The 15,840-nt window shown below is 36.7% G+C and overlaps 3 protein-coding genes across 9 annotated transcripts in view; 1 reads left to right on the top strand and 2 right to left on the bottom strand.

Annotated features, from left to right (window-relative positions):
* The window catches only part of LOC107612003 (defensin-like protein 1), a 1,267-nt gene extending 475 nt beyond the window's left edge, over positions 1-792 (bottom strand). Inside the window, exon 1 of the mRNA XM_016313851.2 lies at positions 601-792. Coding sequence (XP_016169337.1) covers positions 601-664 — 64 coding nt within the window. The 5' untranslated portion in view covers positions 665-792. The remainder of the gene's footprint in view (positions 1-600) is intronic.
* Positions 9,329-11,143, bottom strand: LOC107611764. The gene is made up of 2 exons (XM_016313658.1): positions 9,979-11,143; positions 9,329-9,885 (listed from the first exon to the last, which is right to left on the bottom strand). Exons 1-2 carry the CDS (start codon positions 11,141-11,143, stop codon positions 9,329-9,331), a joined length of 1,722 nt encoding a protein of 573 aa, XP_016169144.1.
* LOC107613271 (14-3-3-like protein B) overlaps positions 13,719-15,840 on the top strand; it is a 9,307-nt gene continuing 7,185 nt past the window's right edge. For 2 of the 7 annotated variants that reach the window (XR_002353129.1, XM_021110150.1), the window contains exons 1-3: positions 13,725-13,870; positions 14,179-14,432; positions 14,768-14,855. Coding sequence is in view for 6 of the 7 variants with exons in the window: in XM_021110150.1 (XP_020965809.1) it covers positions 13,820-13,870; positions 14,179-14,432; positions 14,768-14,855 (393 nt within the window). In the remaining variant the exon portion in view is untranslated. Of the gene's footprint in view, positions 13,871-14,178; positions 14,433-14,767; positions 14,856-15,234; positions 15,773-15,840 lie in introns of those variants that run through there. The other 5 variants (XM_021110149.1, XM_021110152.1, XM_021110148.1 and 2 more) reach the window with 5 other exon arrangements.

Here is a 15,840-nt window from a genome sequence, read left to right as displayed (position 1 = left end):
TGTTAGTTAAATAATGATAAAAAATACTAAAACTTGCTTACTCCCAAAAATTTCTCTAAGACAATGGATTATTTGTACAATGTGTACAATGGTTATTGAGTTACAAAATGAACATCTCCCATACTATCTAGAATAACCATCCGAGTACTAACGATAATAAACATCTTCCCAAGGGTTCACTAAGGCTCGAACTCTTAACCTTTTGAATCTAGTGCTCTAATACCATGCATGATACCACTCATCCCAAAAGCTTCAACTGATGGGAAAAGGCAACACTAATAATTATATTTCTAATACTCTCTAAACTTCTATTGTGCACATTGTATAAATATTCCATTGGCTCCCCATACTTTCCCATTTTTTTCACATATATATAGATGTTGATGTGAAATTCTTTTTCAAGTATTAGCTCTACAAAACTTATTAGTGACTAAGTAATTTTGTGTATTATTTAAAAATATTATTTTAATTTTGAAAAGACTTTTTATCATAGTAAGTACCATAATAATAACAATAATAATGGTGGTAGACTCCATCATATACAAGATAATAATTAAGAACATATTAAATTGTTTGAAGAGAGAAAGTGATAGATCTTACGAGCAGCAAAGATAACAATGAGAAGGAAGAAGAAGAACCCAAGGGATGATGGTTTCCTCTCCATGGTTCTAATGCTAATCCAAATTAATTAAATTAATTAATTAACTTGTTCTCTGTTGTGTAATAATGTGTAATAATATATATGATTACTTGGAGTGAATGAAATGAGAGTGTTGGGTATATATAGTTGAATTGATCGATGCCTTTGTTGAGTGGGGTTGGGGACATGCATGAATGAACATATTTATTTAATATTTAATTGGTTCCGAGGCTTTATTTGAAATTTAAAATTTATTGTGTGGGGTGCCATATATGTTCACGTGAGATATCAATGTCTCTGGCTCTCTGCTGCATTCTATATATATATAGATTAAACTTTTCAAATTTCATTCTTGAATCTTCCATAATAAGGTAATGACATGTGACATAGTGGTAATTGAAACAGGAAAGTTATGATATTGGTACTTATTACACATGGACAATTATATAAAATGATAATATTTACGAACTCGAATAATATAAAATTAAAGTATGTGAAGTGAAGCTTTTGCATGATCACGTGAATCCTAAAGGATAAAGACACAACTTATGAGTACTTGCACTACTGGTGTCAGCTATATTGTTCTTAAAGGCTCGGAATATTGTTGTAAGTACATTCACGTGTAAGTGTGCCAATTCAATCCGAAGAATAATCCTTAAAAGAATTATAAAAAAAAGAAGGAAAAAAGAAAAACCCTTAAGAGGGTTCTATAGATCTAAGTGCGAAGCAAAATCTCTTTCAGACTGGGATCATAAGATGAAATGATATAGATATCAATTTAAGTGAGGTGATGATTTATGATGCTTATAACTTTTTTTTTATATGATATATATTTTATCGATTTAACCATTAAATTACCATGAGATTATACCGAAATTAAATATCAATAAGTACAATGGCGAATCTTGAAACAAAATTTTGGGGGTTAAATAGAAGATAATTGTCAAGATGTTTTTGATATGAACCCATTGAAGATAAGTTTGTCTAACCTCATTTCTCTGATTTGGGTGATATTGCCAAATTTAAAGCCGTTTTTCAAGGTCTCGTTCTAAAGAATTAAGGTCAAATTCATATGCAACTCTTTAAACTTTTGAAGGTTGTATACTTGTATCTCACTTTCTTCATAATTTATTAAAGTAGAAGAACTATCTACAAGTGTTGATATTGTAAAAGTTATATGTTCTCCTTCTTGATATTAGCCTTCCTCTTAAAAAATTGCATCAATTCTTTAGTTTTTCACGATTATTTTATATAAAAATTTGAATATATATCCTGTAAAATATGTCAAAAAGAAGTTAGAAGAACAAATATTAAAATTTATAATATTTATTGAATTTTTTTATCAATTTATACAAATACAATAATATCAATACTTATTGAATATTCTAATATTTTTTATCATATAAAAAATTAAATTAAATAAACAGTAAAATATAAAATAATATCAAATTACATAAATAAAAATACCTAATTTTTTATATTTGAACTCAAAGGTAGAGAGAGTATTACTTATTGAATAGAGATCAAGATTGAACTTTGGTATTTTAAGTCATAATAAAGTATTTGAGCCAACTAAACTATTTTTTATTTTTTGAAAAAGTACTACTAATTTTTTTAACAAAAGTTTGGGGGGTCATGGCCCCTCCTTGTCTCAACTAAGCTCCGCCACTGAATAAGTATATAATTGACGAAGAACTCTTTGTTTGGATATAAAATAAGTATAAAAAACTAATTTTTAATCGGTTAATATTAAAAATATGTTGTTGGCTAATGAATTGCTGTATTTATAAAGCGAGATTCGAATATTCAACACTTACTTAAGTGAACTAGTAAGATATTCACTGAATTAACTTAAGTTGGTTGGAAGGTAGAAGATATATAATTTGCATATATGCAAGCATAAGTTGCAATTTTTTTTGTGTTTTTTACAGTAATCTCCAACTCAACAAATCAAAAATTAATTAACGGAAGATCTAAATTTTATTTAAAAATTTATTATTGGCTAATAAATTGTTGCATCGCAACAAAAGGAGTTACAACTTTTTTTTGTCAAGGTACATTTCATCATACAGGTTTTTTTACAAACATCTTTTTTTTGGTATTTTGTAATTTAAAATGGTACCAATTTACAACCAACTTTGATAGTACTTCGGGCTTTTATTCATTTCAGTTTGGGCTTTTTGCATTCCGAGCCCAAAACGATGACAACACCCCTCCCACCAAAAGAGAAATATGTAGGAGTTTTGACCCGCTTGTAATTTTGAATTATTGACCAAATAATTAGTGTTTTCATCGGGAGATGTGAGAAAAATTGATTCATATTCCATATTTTCCAAGTTAGAAATAATAGCCTAATTCATTTTAAAGTTTAAAGTATAAAGAGATAAGCTACATTAATTAAAACTCAGAAGAAGAATAAATTGTTTTTTATATTTATTATTATTATTATTATTTTGGATCAAAGAAAGAAAAGCTACATCAATACCAATTTATATTGTTAGCTATGCGTGAGAACTATTTTTTTTTATCCGTTTGTTTGCATTATTATTCCTATTCATTTTTTTATTCTAATAAAATTATCAATATTCAAATTTTATTACCAAAATTTTAATTAGTCTAGTAAAATTTTGTAAAAAAGATAATAGTATACATCTTGTTCGAAAACATACTTAAAACGAATGATAAAAAATTAGATTTTGTAAAAGAGATCGAAGATGATAGTGAAAATATTTTGTGTGTTTTTATGTCAATTTCAAAATAATAATTAAGAATATTTGTAAATATTATGATATTTAGATTAATAAGAATTTAAGTAGATTTATAAAAAATTAAAATAAAAAATACCTAAATTTAATAAAATATTTATAAAAATAAGTGATGATTTGGTGGTTATTACTCATGAATCCTTCGTTTCTAAGTAGGAGGCCACTCAGATAAACACGCCTAAAACGTCTTTTTTTAAAGATGTCTTTATGTTGTGTTTTAATTGGTTTTAACTTAATTACCATTATTATATCCATAGTTGTAAAAACCGAACTGGATCGGTTGGTTCGACCAAAAAACTAGTGAACCGGACTAGAACTGGTAAGAACCGATGCAAACTGGTCTAACCAAACTGGTCTGCTTGAAAAAAATTTTAAAATGTCTCCACAAGGTCTCGAACCAAGAACCTTTATAAAAATTTTTAAACGTTTGAGCTTGTTTTATATATATATATATATTTATGAATGTGATATATTTTTTATGTAAATAATCTTTTAAAAAAATCTAATAGTTAATTTATTACTTTTTTTGTTTTAGTCCAAATTAAATATTTTTTAGTGTTTTTGGAAAGAAAATCTTTTGAGGAATTTAATAATATGTGATGAGGAACACCGAATAAATTATACAGAAACCAATTAAAACACAATATGAAAACATCTTAAAAAAAAAGACATTTTAGGCGTGTTTATCTGAGTGGCCTCCTTCTAAGTAATGAGTGATTTTTTCTTTAGTATATGAAAAATTAGTAAAGTTATGGTAGCTACCCCTTATAAGGATAATATCATAAATAATGGAGGGGATAGCTTTGAAAAGTTAGTGATGATTTTTTCTTTATTGATCATATCTTTTTTTTTTTGGTGAGTGGATTGGACAATTTCCAATTTTAGGTACTCTAATGGATTGAACAACCTCTAATTCTAACTATCCTAATTGGACAACTTTTAATTTTAAGTACACAACACATCTAAACATTTCTCACATATTTATCACATTTTTTTTTTCTCAAATACATCCTCTAGAGTTTAAATTTTAGATCTTAGTAGTGGAGAGGGAGTGAAACGCCACCTGAACTAAAGCTCTTCGACCTGACCATATCTCCTTAAATGCTTCTTATTCAGTTTTGGGCGGGAGAGTCATATTTATATGTATTTATTATTACAATCAAACATGATTGATGCAAACTCTTTTACTGCCGCAACAACCACCGTTAACCACCGTCAAAATGACTCACTCTAAGACGACTACGGCCGCCCAAAACAAACGGGCAATAATAATACAAATTAAATTAAACCAATCCATGCATATTATTATGTACTAGGCTAATAATAATTGAAGTTGCCATTGATTATGATAGTGTGGGTGGCAGAGTAAGGGTTGAAGAAGTATGTGAGAAGAGTCCAAAAGATCATTAAATTCTAGAAGAGCTGAGCTGAGTCAGCAAGAGTTAGTTGCAAGTAGTGGGTTAGCATACTTTTGTTAGTGATTCTATTAGAGTTAGTTAGAGAGTGTGATACGGCATGTTAACATAAAGGGAAGTTCATGTAAATATGTAATGCATGATTCTATGTGGAGTTAGGTAGAGAACATGAAAAGCATGAGAGTATGCTATGTGGAGTGGGTAGATGTGGGAAAATATCCATGGATGAGGGAGAAAAATGAGATGGGTCACCAAACCTCACAGATTCTTCACGTTATTTTTAAGTTATATTAATGTTTTTTTTTTTTAAATCTTAAAATGAAAACAGACCCTCCATTTAAACTTTTTGTTTTTTTAATTTTTTCTTAAAATGAAAACGGATCCTCTATTTTTAGAATTTTTTTTAAATCAAAACGGACCCTTCGAGTTTTATTAAAAAGTGTTTTTTTTTTGTAGATACCCTCTAATTGGACCGTTCGAGTTTCTTATTCTAAATTTTTCGGTCTAATTTCAGCCCCCTGACACCACATACAGGAAAAGCACCCCTATTCTTAAAAATAAAAAGCAGTATTATTGTTGTGACCTCATATACGACTTTTTTATATAATTAAACATTAGAAAAGCTTTTATTCCCATAATACGCACGCCCAATTCGTGCATAGCGGTCGCGAAATGGAGTTTGCCTTAAATTCACGTGTGACCCCCACGAAATGGCGCAATCGCAACAGCTTTTTCCATGTCCTTTCTGCCATCAACGAAATGGAGCCAAGTCAATGACGGCGCACACAAGGTGGTGCACCTCAGGGGCAGTGAATGCGAATTGGCCAACCTGCTAGCGGCGCCAACGAAATGGAGAATCTCGTGCGTGGCGCCCACGAAAAAGTGGTCAAAGTACATGTTGCAGAAACCGTACCTCACGTGCATTGGCTATGTTGGGAGGCATGAAACACTTGGGAAGGGAACCAAGACCATTATAAAAGAGTTGTGGGGAGGGGACCTCATGCACGGTTGAATTGAAGGGAACATATGGTTAAAAAAAAATTGTATAAGTGGTAAAAGGAAGGTAGGAGAAGTTGGTAGTGCTGAAAAAAATTTTTTAATATGAGTGGGGGAGGGGTTAACGCAGAGGAGAACTTGAACCGGTTGGACGAACATCATATAGCGGCACATTTATTCCATAAGGTTAGTTTACGTCATTAAGTTGATAATTGTCGTTAACGATTATTAGACATAATTTTTTCCACGTTTAAAATTTTTTTTAGAGTATTTTGATTTATTGTATTTCTTTCTACCTTCTGTTGCAGCCGACACGTGTCCTTACTCCTCATGGCACGCTCGTCGATGTTTTCATGATGGATCCTACGGATCCAAGCATGGAAATTAGGCGGCAGAGGCTTGAGCCTTATCTGAGACGTACGGGATTTTACCACGCCTCTTTGATCAAGCGCTTCGAGTACGACAATCCACTTATTAGTGCCTTCGTTGAACGATGGCGACCGGAGACACACACCTTCCACCTCCCTTGGGGCGAGTGTACGATAACCCTAGAGAATGTAGCAATGCAGTTAGGGTTACCTGTTGATGGTCATCCCGTTAGTGGTACTTTGAGGTCATGGAGCAAGTTTCACCAAAGAGATATTTGGGAATGGTGTCATGAACTTCTAGGTGAGGTTCCTGCCGGCCACGTAGGGACAACAAAGTTCAACATAAAGCTGAAGTGGCTCAGAACTCGTCTTCAGCAGATGCCGCTTGACTTAGAAGATAATGGCCTCATGCAGTACGCACGGTGTTACATACTTTACTTGTTGGGAGGAGTGCTTCTTCCAGACAAGGCGAACAACACGGTGCATGTTCGATATCTGCCGTTATTGGCTGACTATGATGCCATTTGCACCTACAGTTGGGGGAGCACCATCCTCTGTTGGTTATATCGTGCTATGTGCTTAGCAACAGATCCAGTGTTGAGGGTATGGCCAGTTGTCATACGTTGCTCATGCCGTGGATATACTACATATTACCTTTTTTGGCACCGAATGTCACAACAGCGTATAGTTTTCCTTTAGCCACGAGGTATGGTATATGTCTTCCCACTTTGTGACTTTTATCAGATATCCTTTGCTGTTGGAATTTATTTTTTTTTTATTTTTTTCCTTGTCGAATAGGTGGGCAGGCAAAAAAGGACAAAATGACTATGCTGAGCAGCGCTAATTGAGGCACCGTCTAAGGTTGGACAATCTGCAGGTGGATGAGGTTGGTGCTGGTTGTTATTAATGTGTTACCAACAACTGTGTATATGCCTTTAGTGACCCGGTTTCTTTTATGTGTAGTTTGTTTGGCAGCCGTACATGGACCCCCGGATTCTCTCTAGAGTTCCGGCTAAATTCCTCGGCCACCCACATGGAGACTTTTATATGGCCGTTGTGCCTCTCATATTTTTCAGGTGGATTGAGATCCTAAATGTTGACCGAGTGTTGCGTCAATTTGGGGGAAAGCAAGGACCTCCAAACCCTCTGCTTAATATTGATACCTTCCATTGACAGTTGGCCCGCAATGATGACGGATGGTGGCCGATTAGACTATCCGAGTGGTTTGAGGTATGGGCGAACCAGCGAAGTGATGCATATAGGCTGCGTATTGATCGTGCAGATACATCGCGTCCCAGTCAAGATTACTATAGGTGGTACTGTGACAGAACAAGGAGGTTTTTGTCTGCCCCTGATGCATTCCATGATCCGAGGCAGGAAGTTGTCCCCGCAGGCGCACCGGAAGAGTATGGAAGAGGCCCCGTGGTTAATTTGCCGCCGGTTCCACGAGACCATCGTCGTCGCCGTCCTCGCAGATGTAGAGTTGAAGAAGATGCTGACCCTGGGGAGGATAGGCCGGATGTACCGGTGGAAGACCGCCCCGAATTTGAGCCAGACATGGGTTACCCACCACAGCCTCCTCCAGTTCCAGGGGACTACTACCACCCGCAGCCTTTTGTTCAACCGGAGCTAACCCAGCCATCTTCGATTCAGCATTTTATGCCATATCATAGTAGCTACGAGGTTGGTGGTTCATCACAGGGAGGTACACAGGACTTAATTGATTCTATTGACAGAGTTGGGTGGACAAATTTCTCTTCTTTTTTCGACGGTTTGGACCATTTCATTCCTTAGCAAGCATCCCCGCATACACCAACAGATCTTGCACTCGCCTTGCCCCGATCCGACACTGAGACTCAGCCTACGCCTGCGGGGAGGAGAGCTACCTCCATCTGTGACACAGCTGGCTCTGCACTCCGTCCCTACGACGCTATGCAGATGCAGGGCCGACGGCTTTCTTACACTGGGGCTGATGTTAGCGTGGACGAGGACGAGGGACATGATGGTCGTCCCGGCCGGGTCACTTGAGCTCCTCCGTGTGGCACAGGCGGCAGACTGGGGCACGAGCACCATTAGCCTTCTTTCAGATGTTATCTGTTATATGTTTCATCGTTTAGTTATCTTGTTTCCGATCAATGTTATATGTTTTACCGTTTAGTTATCTTGATGTACTCGTACCATTATGTATGGCTCTATTTGTTTGTGTTATGTATTGGTTTGTTTTCTTCAATCATGTATTTTTTTAACGATCGTACCGGATTTTATAATGATATTAGTTTGTTTACATAAACAACACACGCGAACCGAACTTAACATAACAAGAAGAAACAACATAAATTCCTTAATACAATAAAACTCAAATAACTGCAAAAAAAAAAAAAAAATACAATAAACCAAGCTGGTGGCATTCTAGGTTACAGTAGCGTTGGGACAATGTCGCCTTGTATGTCCTGGTTGCCTGCAAAGGCCACACCGCTTACCGAGTCCCAGCTCAACCTCGTCCATTTCATTCCGAAACCTCGTAGACACCGGACATCCTTCAAGTGTGCGTCGTAGGAGGGGGTTGGGACGGACACGTGGGCCTTCATAAGGGGGCCACATCTCCTCATCCGGCATTGGCTGGAATTCCATTTTATAGACCAAAAACACGCTCTCGACGCGATAAACCAAGTCTACATACTGTTGCCACTCTAGTCTCGCGTAGGCGCAAGCGGCTAGAGCATGAGCACATGGGTAGTGTAACGCCTGGAAATAACCACAGTCACATCTACGAAACTGAAGGTTAACCCTAAACCGAGACTGCACCCCTGCAGCAGCTATCTCGTCGATCATGAATACGATTGTGGCTCTATCGTACGACGTCACTAACATCTGAGAAATTCCCTCACGGTTTGCTAAAATGGATTTCTGCAGGAATTGTGAGAACACCTGACCGCTTGCAATCTGCGCTTGTGCTTGCCGACCCTTGACGATGAATAACTCATTTAGGCGATTGTAGGTAGACTTGACAATTGCATAGACGGGTAAATTTCTAGTGCCCTTCAGGACGGAGTTGATACACTCAGAAAGATTGGTCGTCATGTGACCATATCGTCGGCCCTCATCAAGGTGCTGCAGCCATTTAGGTGGCTCTAACCCTCGTATCTAACCCATCATCTGCGGTGATGCTACGAGATCCTCGCTGCTAATTAACTCAAGATAGTACTGCGCCTGCTCTTGCGTCTTCGAATAAGCGGCATTAACCAGGTGTCTTTTGGCTTCCTTACTCTTGAAACTTGTTGCGAAGTTGGAGGCAATATGTCGTACACAGTAAGCATTGTGATCCCAACCACATCCTTCACGCTCCAATGCGGCCTTTATTGCAGCATGCTTGTCGGAGATAAGAAGAACTCCTGGCCTAGTCGCTACATGTCTCCTCAAATTAGTCAGGAAAAAGTACCATGAATCTGTGTTCTCTCTTTCTACGAGGGCGAAAGCGACGGGCAGAATGTTGTTATTTCCATCCTGTGTTATGCCCATGAGAAGGGTGCCAGCGTACTTACCGTACAGGTGTGTTCCGTCTACTGACACCAACGGCTTGCAATGCCTAAACGCTTGAACACACGAAGGGAACGACCAGAAGACCCGGTGAAACATGACACTATCACGGTCAAGCATGTTTCCAACATAGTACGGAACCGTTTGGAGGTCAACAATTGTCCCTGTTGCGAAATTTGTTTACTTGGTCAAAGTTGTTAAGGGGTAAATGGACAACAAAGAGCAAAGACCATACAAAAGTAAAATGCAAGGAATACCTGGGACGAAAGCTTGCAGCGCATTGAAGTATCTGCGCTGCTGGTCATACGACTCGTCCCAATCACCATAGATCCTTGTGATTGCCTTCTGCTTCGCGTGCCAAACCTTCTTGTAAGACACCATGTACCCGTACGCTGACTCTACCGATCCTTGCAACACCTTTACACAAATAGTCGCATCAGCATGCACCATAGGGAATATGTGCTGGCAGATCACATTGCTATCTAGTTGAGCGTGGTCTTGAGACATCGAACTTGCCAAGCAACTATGAGGCCCTTCATATTTTCGAACTTCCCAAAATCTGGAAGTCCTTGTCTTTGCAACCCGTACCATCCAACGACATTGATCACCGAACTGCTTGCATCGACATACATACCTCCTTTGGTCTGACTCTACGACCTTATACTCTGCACTCCTATGGATGTTGTAGTTTTTTACTGCCAGCATCGCTATTTCCCGGTTCAGAAACTTTAACCCAATCTCGAGCTCCATCTCGCCTGAGAGAGGATAGCTACTAGGTCTGTCCTCTGCGTTACTCGAATGCATTGCTCCAAGATTTAGGGATGGGTAGTGTGCAGGTGTGCTGGAGGATACACCTCCACCTACCGGTTCGACAGGTGTTGGAGGAACAGAGTCGCCATGCGGAGGTTTCGTTTCCGGAACGGCTTCTGCCTCATCACCACTGAATTCTTCAATGTCATCCTCGTCAGAACTTTCAGGGATGCCAACATCGGGATGCCTATCGAACCCAAGTAAGGTTGAAGTGGAGGGGCGCGCTTCACGAAGATTTGCATTCTGTTCCCGCACAACAAACGCATTGAAGCTTGGACTACGGGCCCTACTTGTATCCGGACCCTGTACAAAATCAGCCACTCCCAGATTTCTCACACCATCCACATTATTGGAACTGGACGAGCTTCCGCCAATATCCTGAATATTCAGACAAAGCTCCAACGAATATATGGTACCTATGCTGCGATGATAAGAGAATATCATCAACACCTGCTGATTAGATTTTATCTGCATTTTTTGATACGCAAACGAGTTGGCCACTGCAATCGGCATCCTGTAAGTCAACTTCGTGATTTCTTTTTTTCCAACCATTCCGGTATGAACCAGAATTAGATTCTTCAGATCTTGTAACGATGTCTGTGGTGGAATCATTATCATAATGGATCGTCGCAAACGAATGTAATACCTTCTGCTGTATGAGAAATTTCTCCATTGAGATATATAATTAAATACACGATCTCCGAAGCCATACACAAAACAACCCAATCTGAATACCCAAAAAAATTTTTAAGAGAGAAAGAAGCTTGTGAACTTGAGAGAGAATGTTGGAGAGTTGCAAGAGAATGGATACAGAATGGCTTCTTCTGTGGTTGATCCAGCAGCGTTTATATAGGCAAACCACGATCGCATTTCGTGGCCCGTGCACCAGAGTGGCCAAACTCGCGTCCGTTGCAGTTGAGTTGGGGCCAACTCGTGGCCGCCGACCCAAATGTGCCCCATTTCGCAGGTGACAGGCACTAAATGGGACCTGCACCATTTAGTGACCGCCGCTATTGAGTTGGAACCTGCTGCTGTTTTTTCCATTTCACGGGCGCTCCACCAGAAATGAAGAGAAAACCCATTTCGTGAGCGGTGGCCAAGACATGGGCATGCGTATTTCCGTAACGTTTTCCTGCCATGCGTATTTTGGGAATTAAAATTTTTACCATGCTTAATTATATAAAAAAGCCCCTCATATACTACCATACGGCTTTTTTACGTATATGCGCAGGAAAAAAACATTAATTCCCAAAATGCGCATGGCTGAAAATGGTTCTGAAAATGCGCATTGCCATTTTGTGGTCGCTGCCCGTGAAATGGATTTGAATTCCATTTCAATTGAGGTGCCCACGAAATGGGCAATTCATGTCATGGCAAGCACACACGAAATGGGTATCCCATTTCCATGAGTGCAGCAGCGAAATGGAAGGGAGAACTCTGGGCAGACAGCCGCGAATTGGGTAAACGGCTGAGTTCAGAATCCATGTCTCCTGTACCGCACACGAAATTTGTGTGTACTGCAAAGGTTGCAACATTTATTTTGTTTTACTTCTTTGTTTAGAGATGGATGGGTATGCAATTAAAAATGTAGATATATAGTAACTATATATAAATTTGTCATTATTTGATGAGAATTGAGACTGATTCACATGTATAAAGGAAAAAAAAACTGATTACAAGAAATAAAAAATTTTAAAAAATATTATAAGAATGTGATATTTGAAAAATGTGTTGAGATGAGATATAAATAATGTAAAATATTATATGTAGCGTTCTAATTCTTTAAATTTCACAAAAAAAAACCTTAGAAATTAAATTAAAGAACACTACACTTTAGATGCAGTGTTTCATTTATAAGAAAAATATGCCAATTAAATACTAGGCAGGTGTGTGTTAACAAAACTAGTTGTAATTAATTTTTTTTCCATTGTGTTGTTTGTTAATAATAAACAAAAAATATTATATCAAATTTTTATAGTTTTAATTTTAATTAATGTATTCTAATAATTATTTAATTATTATTTTCTTATAAATGAAACGCTACTTGCATTTTTGACATATGAAAACTGCAGAAGGTGACATTTCTGTTGTTTAGTAAGGCACCCAAAATAATGTCGTGTTTTGTTTAACACAAATTTCAAAATATCACATTTTTAAAATCTATTTTAAAATATCACATTATTAAAACATATGCTTATTTTTACCCAATTTGCGGTACAGGAGACATGGATTCTGAACTCAGCCGTTCACCCAATTTGCGGTTGTCTGCCCAGAATTCTTTCTTCTATTTCGCTGCTGCACTCATGGAAATAGAATACCCATTTCGTGTGTGCTTGCCATGACATAGATTGTCCATTTCATGGGCACCTCAATTGAAATGGAGTTCAAATCCATTTCACGGGCAGCAGCCATAAAATGATAATGCACATTTTCAGAACTATTTTCAGCCATGCGCATTTTAGAAATTAATGTTTTTTTCCTGCGCATATACTTTAAAAAGCGCTACCATACTGCACCATGACCATATCTTATATCTTATATATTTTATTCTAATGGTGATTTTTGTTTTCACGAGAGATTATCTCACATTATACGCCACCCATGAAGGAAGGTAAGGTAAGGTAATGGGACCACTCAAAAAGGAAAAATAACCAAGTTCATTTCTGATCAGTAATAATGCCAATCATCTTATGTGTATTGTACTGTACGGATCCTGCTAGAGAGACAATGGACTATTTGTATAATGTGTACAATGGGCTATTGATCCTGCTAGGGAGACAATGGACTATTTGTACAATGTGTACAATGGGCTATTGACTTATAAAATGAACATCCTCCATACTATCTAGAATAACCATCCAAATACTAGGGATAATAAACATCTTCCCGAAAAATTACTTGACCTTTTAGATCTAGCGCTCTAATACCATATCATGATACCGGTCATCCCAAAAGCTTCAGCTGATGGGAAAAGGTAACACTAATGATTATATCTCTAATACTTTATAAACTTTCATTGTACACATTGTATAAATATTCCATTGGCTCCTGACTTTCCTGTACTGAATTACTGTTGTACGCAAAAATGTATCTATTTAATATTTTATAAAAATTTAATTTTTTATTAAAAAATAAAAAGAAAAAAAACGAAATCACGGTTTCGCTGTGAAACACCTGTCCTTATATACTCCCCCCTTCTCTCTCTCTCTCTCAAGTCTAACTACACTGTGAGCAGAGTGAGATAGTGGAACCAGCGAGAACAACAGGTTCAAGCTCAGATCAGCAACAATGATGGCTTCCTCTTCCAAGGACCGTGAGAACTTCGTCTATTTAACTAAGGTAGTTGAGCAAGCTGAACGCTATGATGGTTCTCTACTTCTCTCTCTTTCTCTCTCTCTCTGTGGACACTGTTTCAGATTCTTCCATTTGATGCTTCATTGCACTTTCATTCATTTCTTCAGCACTTTCCAAAACTCCCCACTTTCTCTTTTTTAAATTTTCTTCCCACCCATATGCATTAATTACACTCATACTTCACTTTTTACATGCCCACATAGTCATTTATGCAAAAGCCACAAAAAAGAACAAAAATTTGGAATCTTTTTTAAAGTTTGTCTAATGTGTGCAACATGGGGTTGGTGATGCAGAAATGGTGGATCCTGTTCTCTGTTGGGTACAAGAACGTGGTGGGTTCAAGGAGGGCTTCATGGAGGATCCTGTCAAAGATAGAGCAGAAGGAAGAGTCAAGGGGCAATGAGGTAAATGCAAAGCTCATAAGGGAATACATGCACAAGGTGGAGTTTGAGCTCTCCAAAATTTGCAGTGACATTATGATTGTCTTAGATGAGCATCTTATCCCATCCACTAATGTTGCTGAGTCCACTGTTTTTTACTATAAAATGTAATGTAATGCCTTCTTTTTTGTGTGTGTGTAAAATTTTTTTGGCTAGTTTTCGTGTATGTTTGCTTTATTAGTTTGTGATATCAATCCATGCCTCTAGAATTGATTCTGTCAGAAGTGAAAATATTTTATTTTATGTGGGAACCACTTTTTAGAGGAGCTAACAAAGTAAATCACTTTACATCAAAATTGAAATTTGAACTAAATTGGTTCTGCCAAAACTTCTACTTAAGCAGAATTGTTTGTGGTGGAGTGGTTTCTTAAGTTGTTATGTTTCGTTATGTGTTAGATTATGGCAATTTATGTACTGTTTTTGAGTTTTGGATTTGATGCAGGAAAGGATACTACTATCGGTATTTAGCGGAATTTAAAGATGGTGATGAGAAAAAAGAGGTGGCAGATCAGTCACTTAAAGCATATGAGGTATTCTATTCACTTAATTAGGTTTTCGAATTTCCTTTTTTTTAGCACAAGATGTAAAATTGTACATGATGTTTATTAGTTGAAGGCAAAGCTTCATAGTCCTGAATTTATCAGAAAAATTGTGATGTTCTTCATTTTCCTTCTGCTTAAGTTTGATCTGCTTAATTGAGTGCACTGAGCCACCATAGGATTTGCAGTTAACAGTTATAAGTTAATTTAGTATTTGGGTATATTTCTTAAATCTGTATTGGTTGGAAATATTTGCAAGTCCATTCATCAGGCTTACTTCTTGTCATAATTAGTTATAAGTTCATTCTTTAATTTACTTCATGAAGTTGCTAATTGAATCTGTCCATCTTTTTCTACTTCCAAACTACAGAGTAATAAAGAAGGCCACTTGTTCTGTTCTAACACTCATCTATCTATTTAACTATTTTTCTTTTGGGCACAAAAGAAATTAAATTGAAGAAAATCATCTCCTTTTAAGAAAGAAAAGTAAAAATGGCAGGTCCAGAGGTTGATGCAAATGGGAATGGCTCATTGAAGTTGAAGCCAAGTGAGACCAGAGGAAAGAACATCCAATGAAATAATAAAATTAAAACAATATTTACTTGAATGAAACCGAATATCTTTTATTAAAAAAAAAATATTATACACATTCATATAGCTCAATAAATGTACATTGAAAATAATGAAATATAATTGTGTTAGATACATGATATGATGATATACTAGGCTAAGAATAAATGAAACTGTCATTGATTATAATTTATATATGAAGAGATTTAATTTTAATGATGGAGTTTTATCATAAAAACCTCCAAATAACTTCTTAACTTGCAGATTAATTATTCAAATGGATATAATTTTTTAGGAAGAGTTTAAGTGTATCGAGAACACCGGTGTTCCAGTTGTTTTAACCGTTAATCTGAATTATAAAAAATATATATAATATATATTAATTGAAATCAACGGTTAAAATAAC

The sequence above is a fragment of the Arachis ipaensis genome, chromosome B08 (assembly GCF_000816755.2).
Source record: "Arachis ipaensis cultivar K30076 chromosome B08, Araip1.1, whole genome shotgun sequence".
NCBI classification, from domain to species: domain Eukaryota; kingdom Viridiplantae; phylum Streptophyta; class Magnoliopsida; order Fabales; family Fabaceae; genus Arachis; species Arachis ipaensis.
Note: the sequence above shows the minus strand (reverse complement) of the source record. Positions and strands in the feature narration are given on the sequence as shown.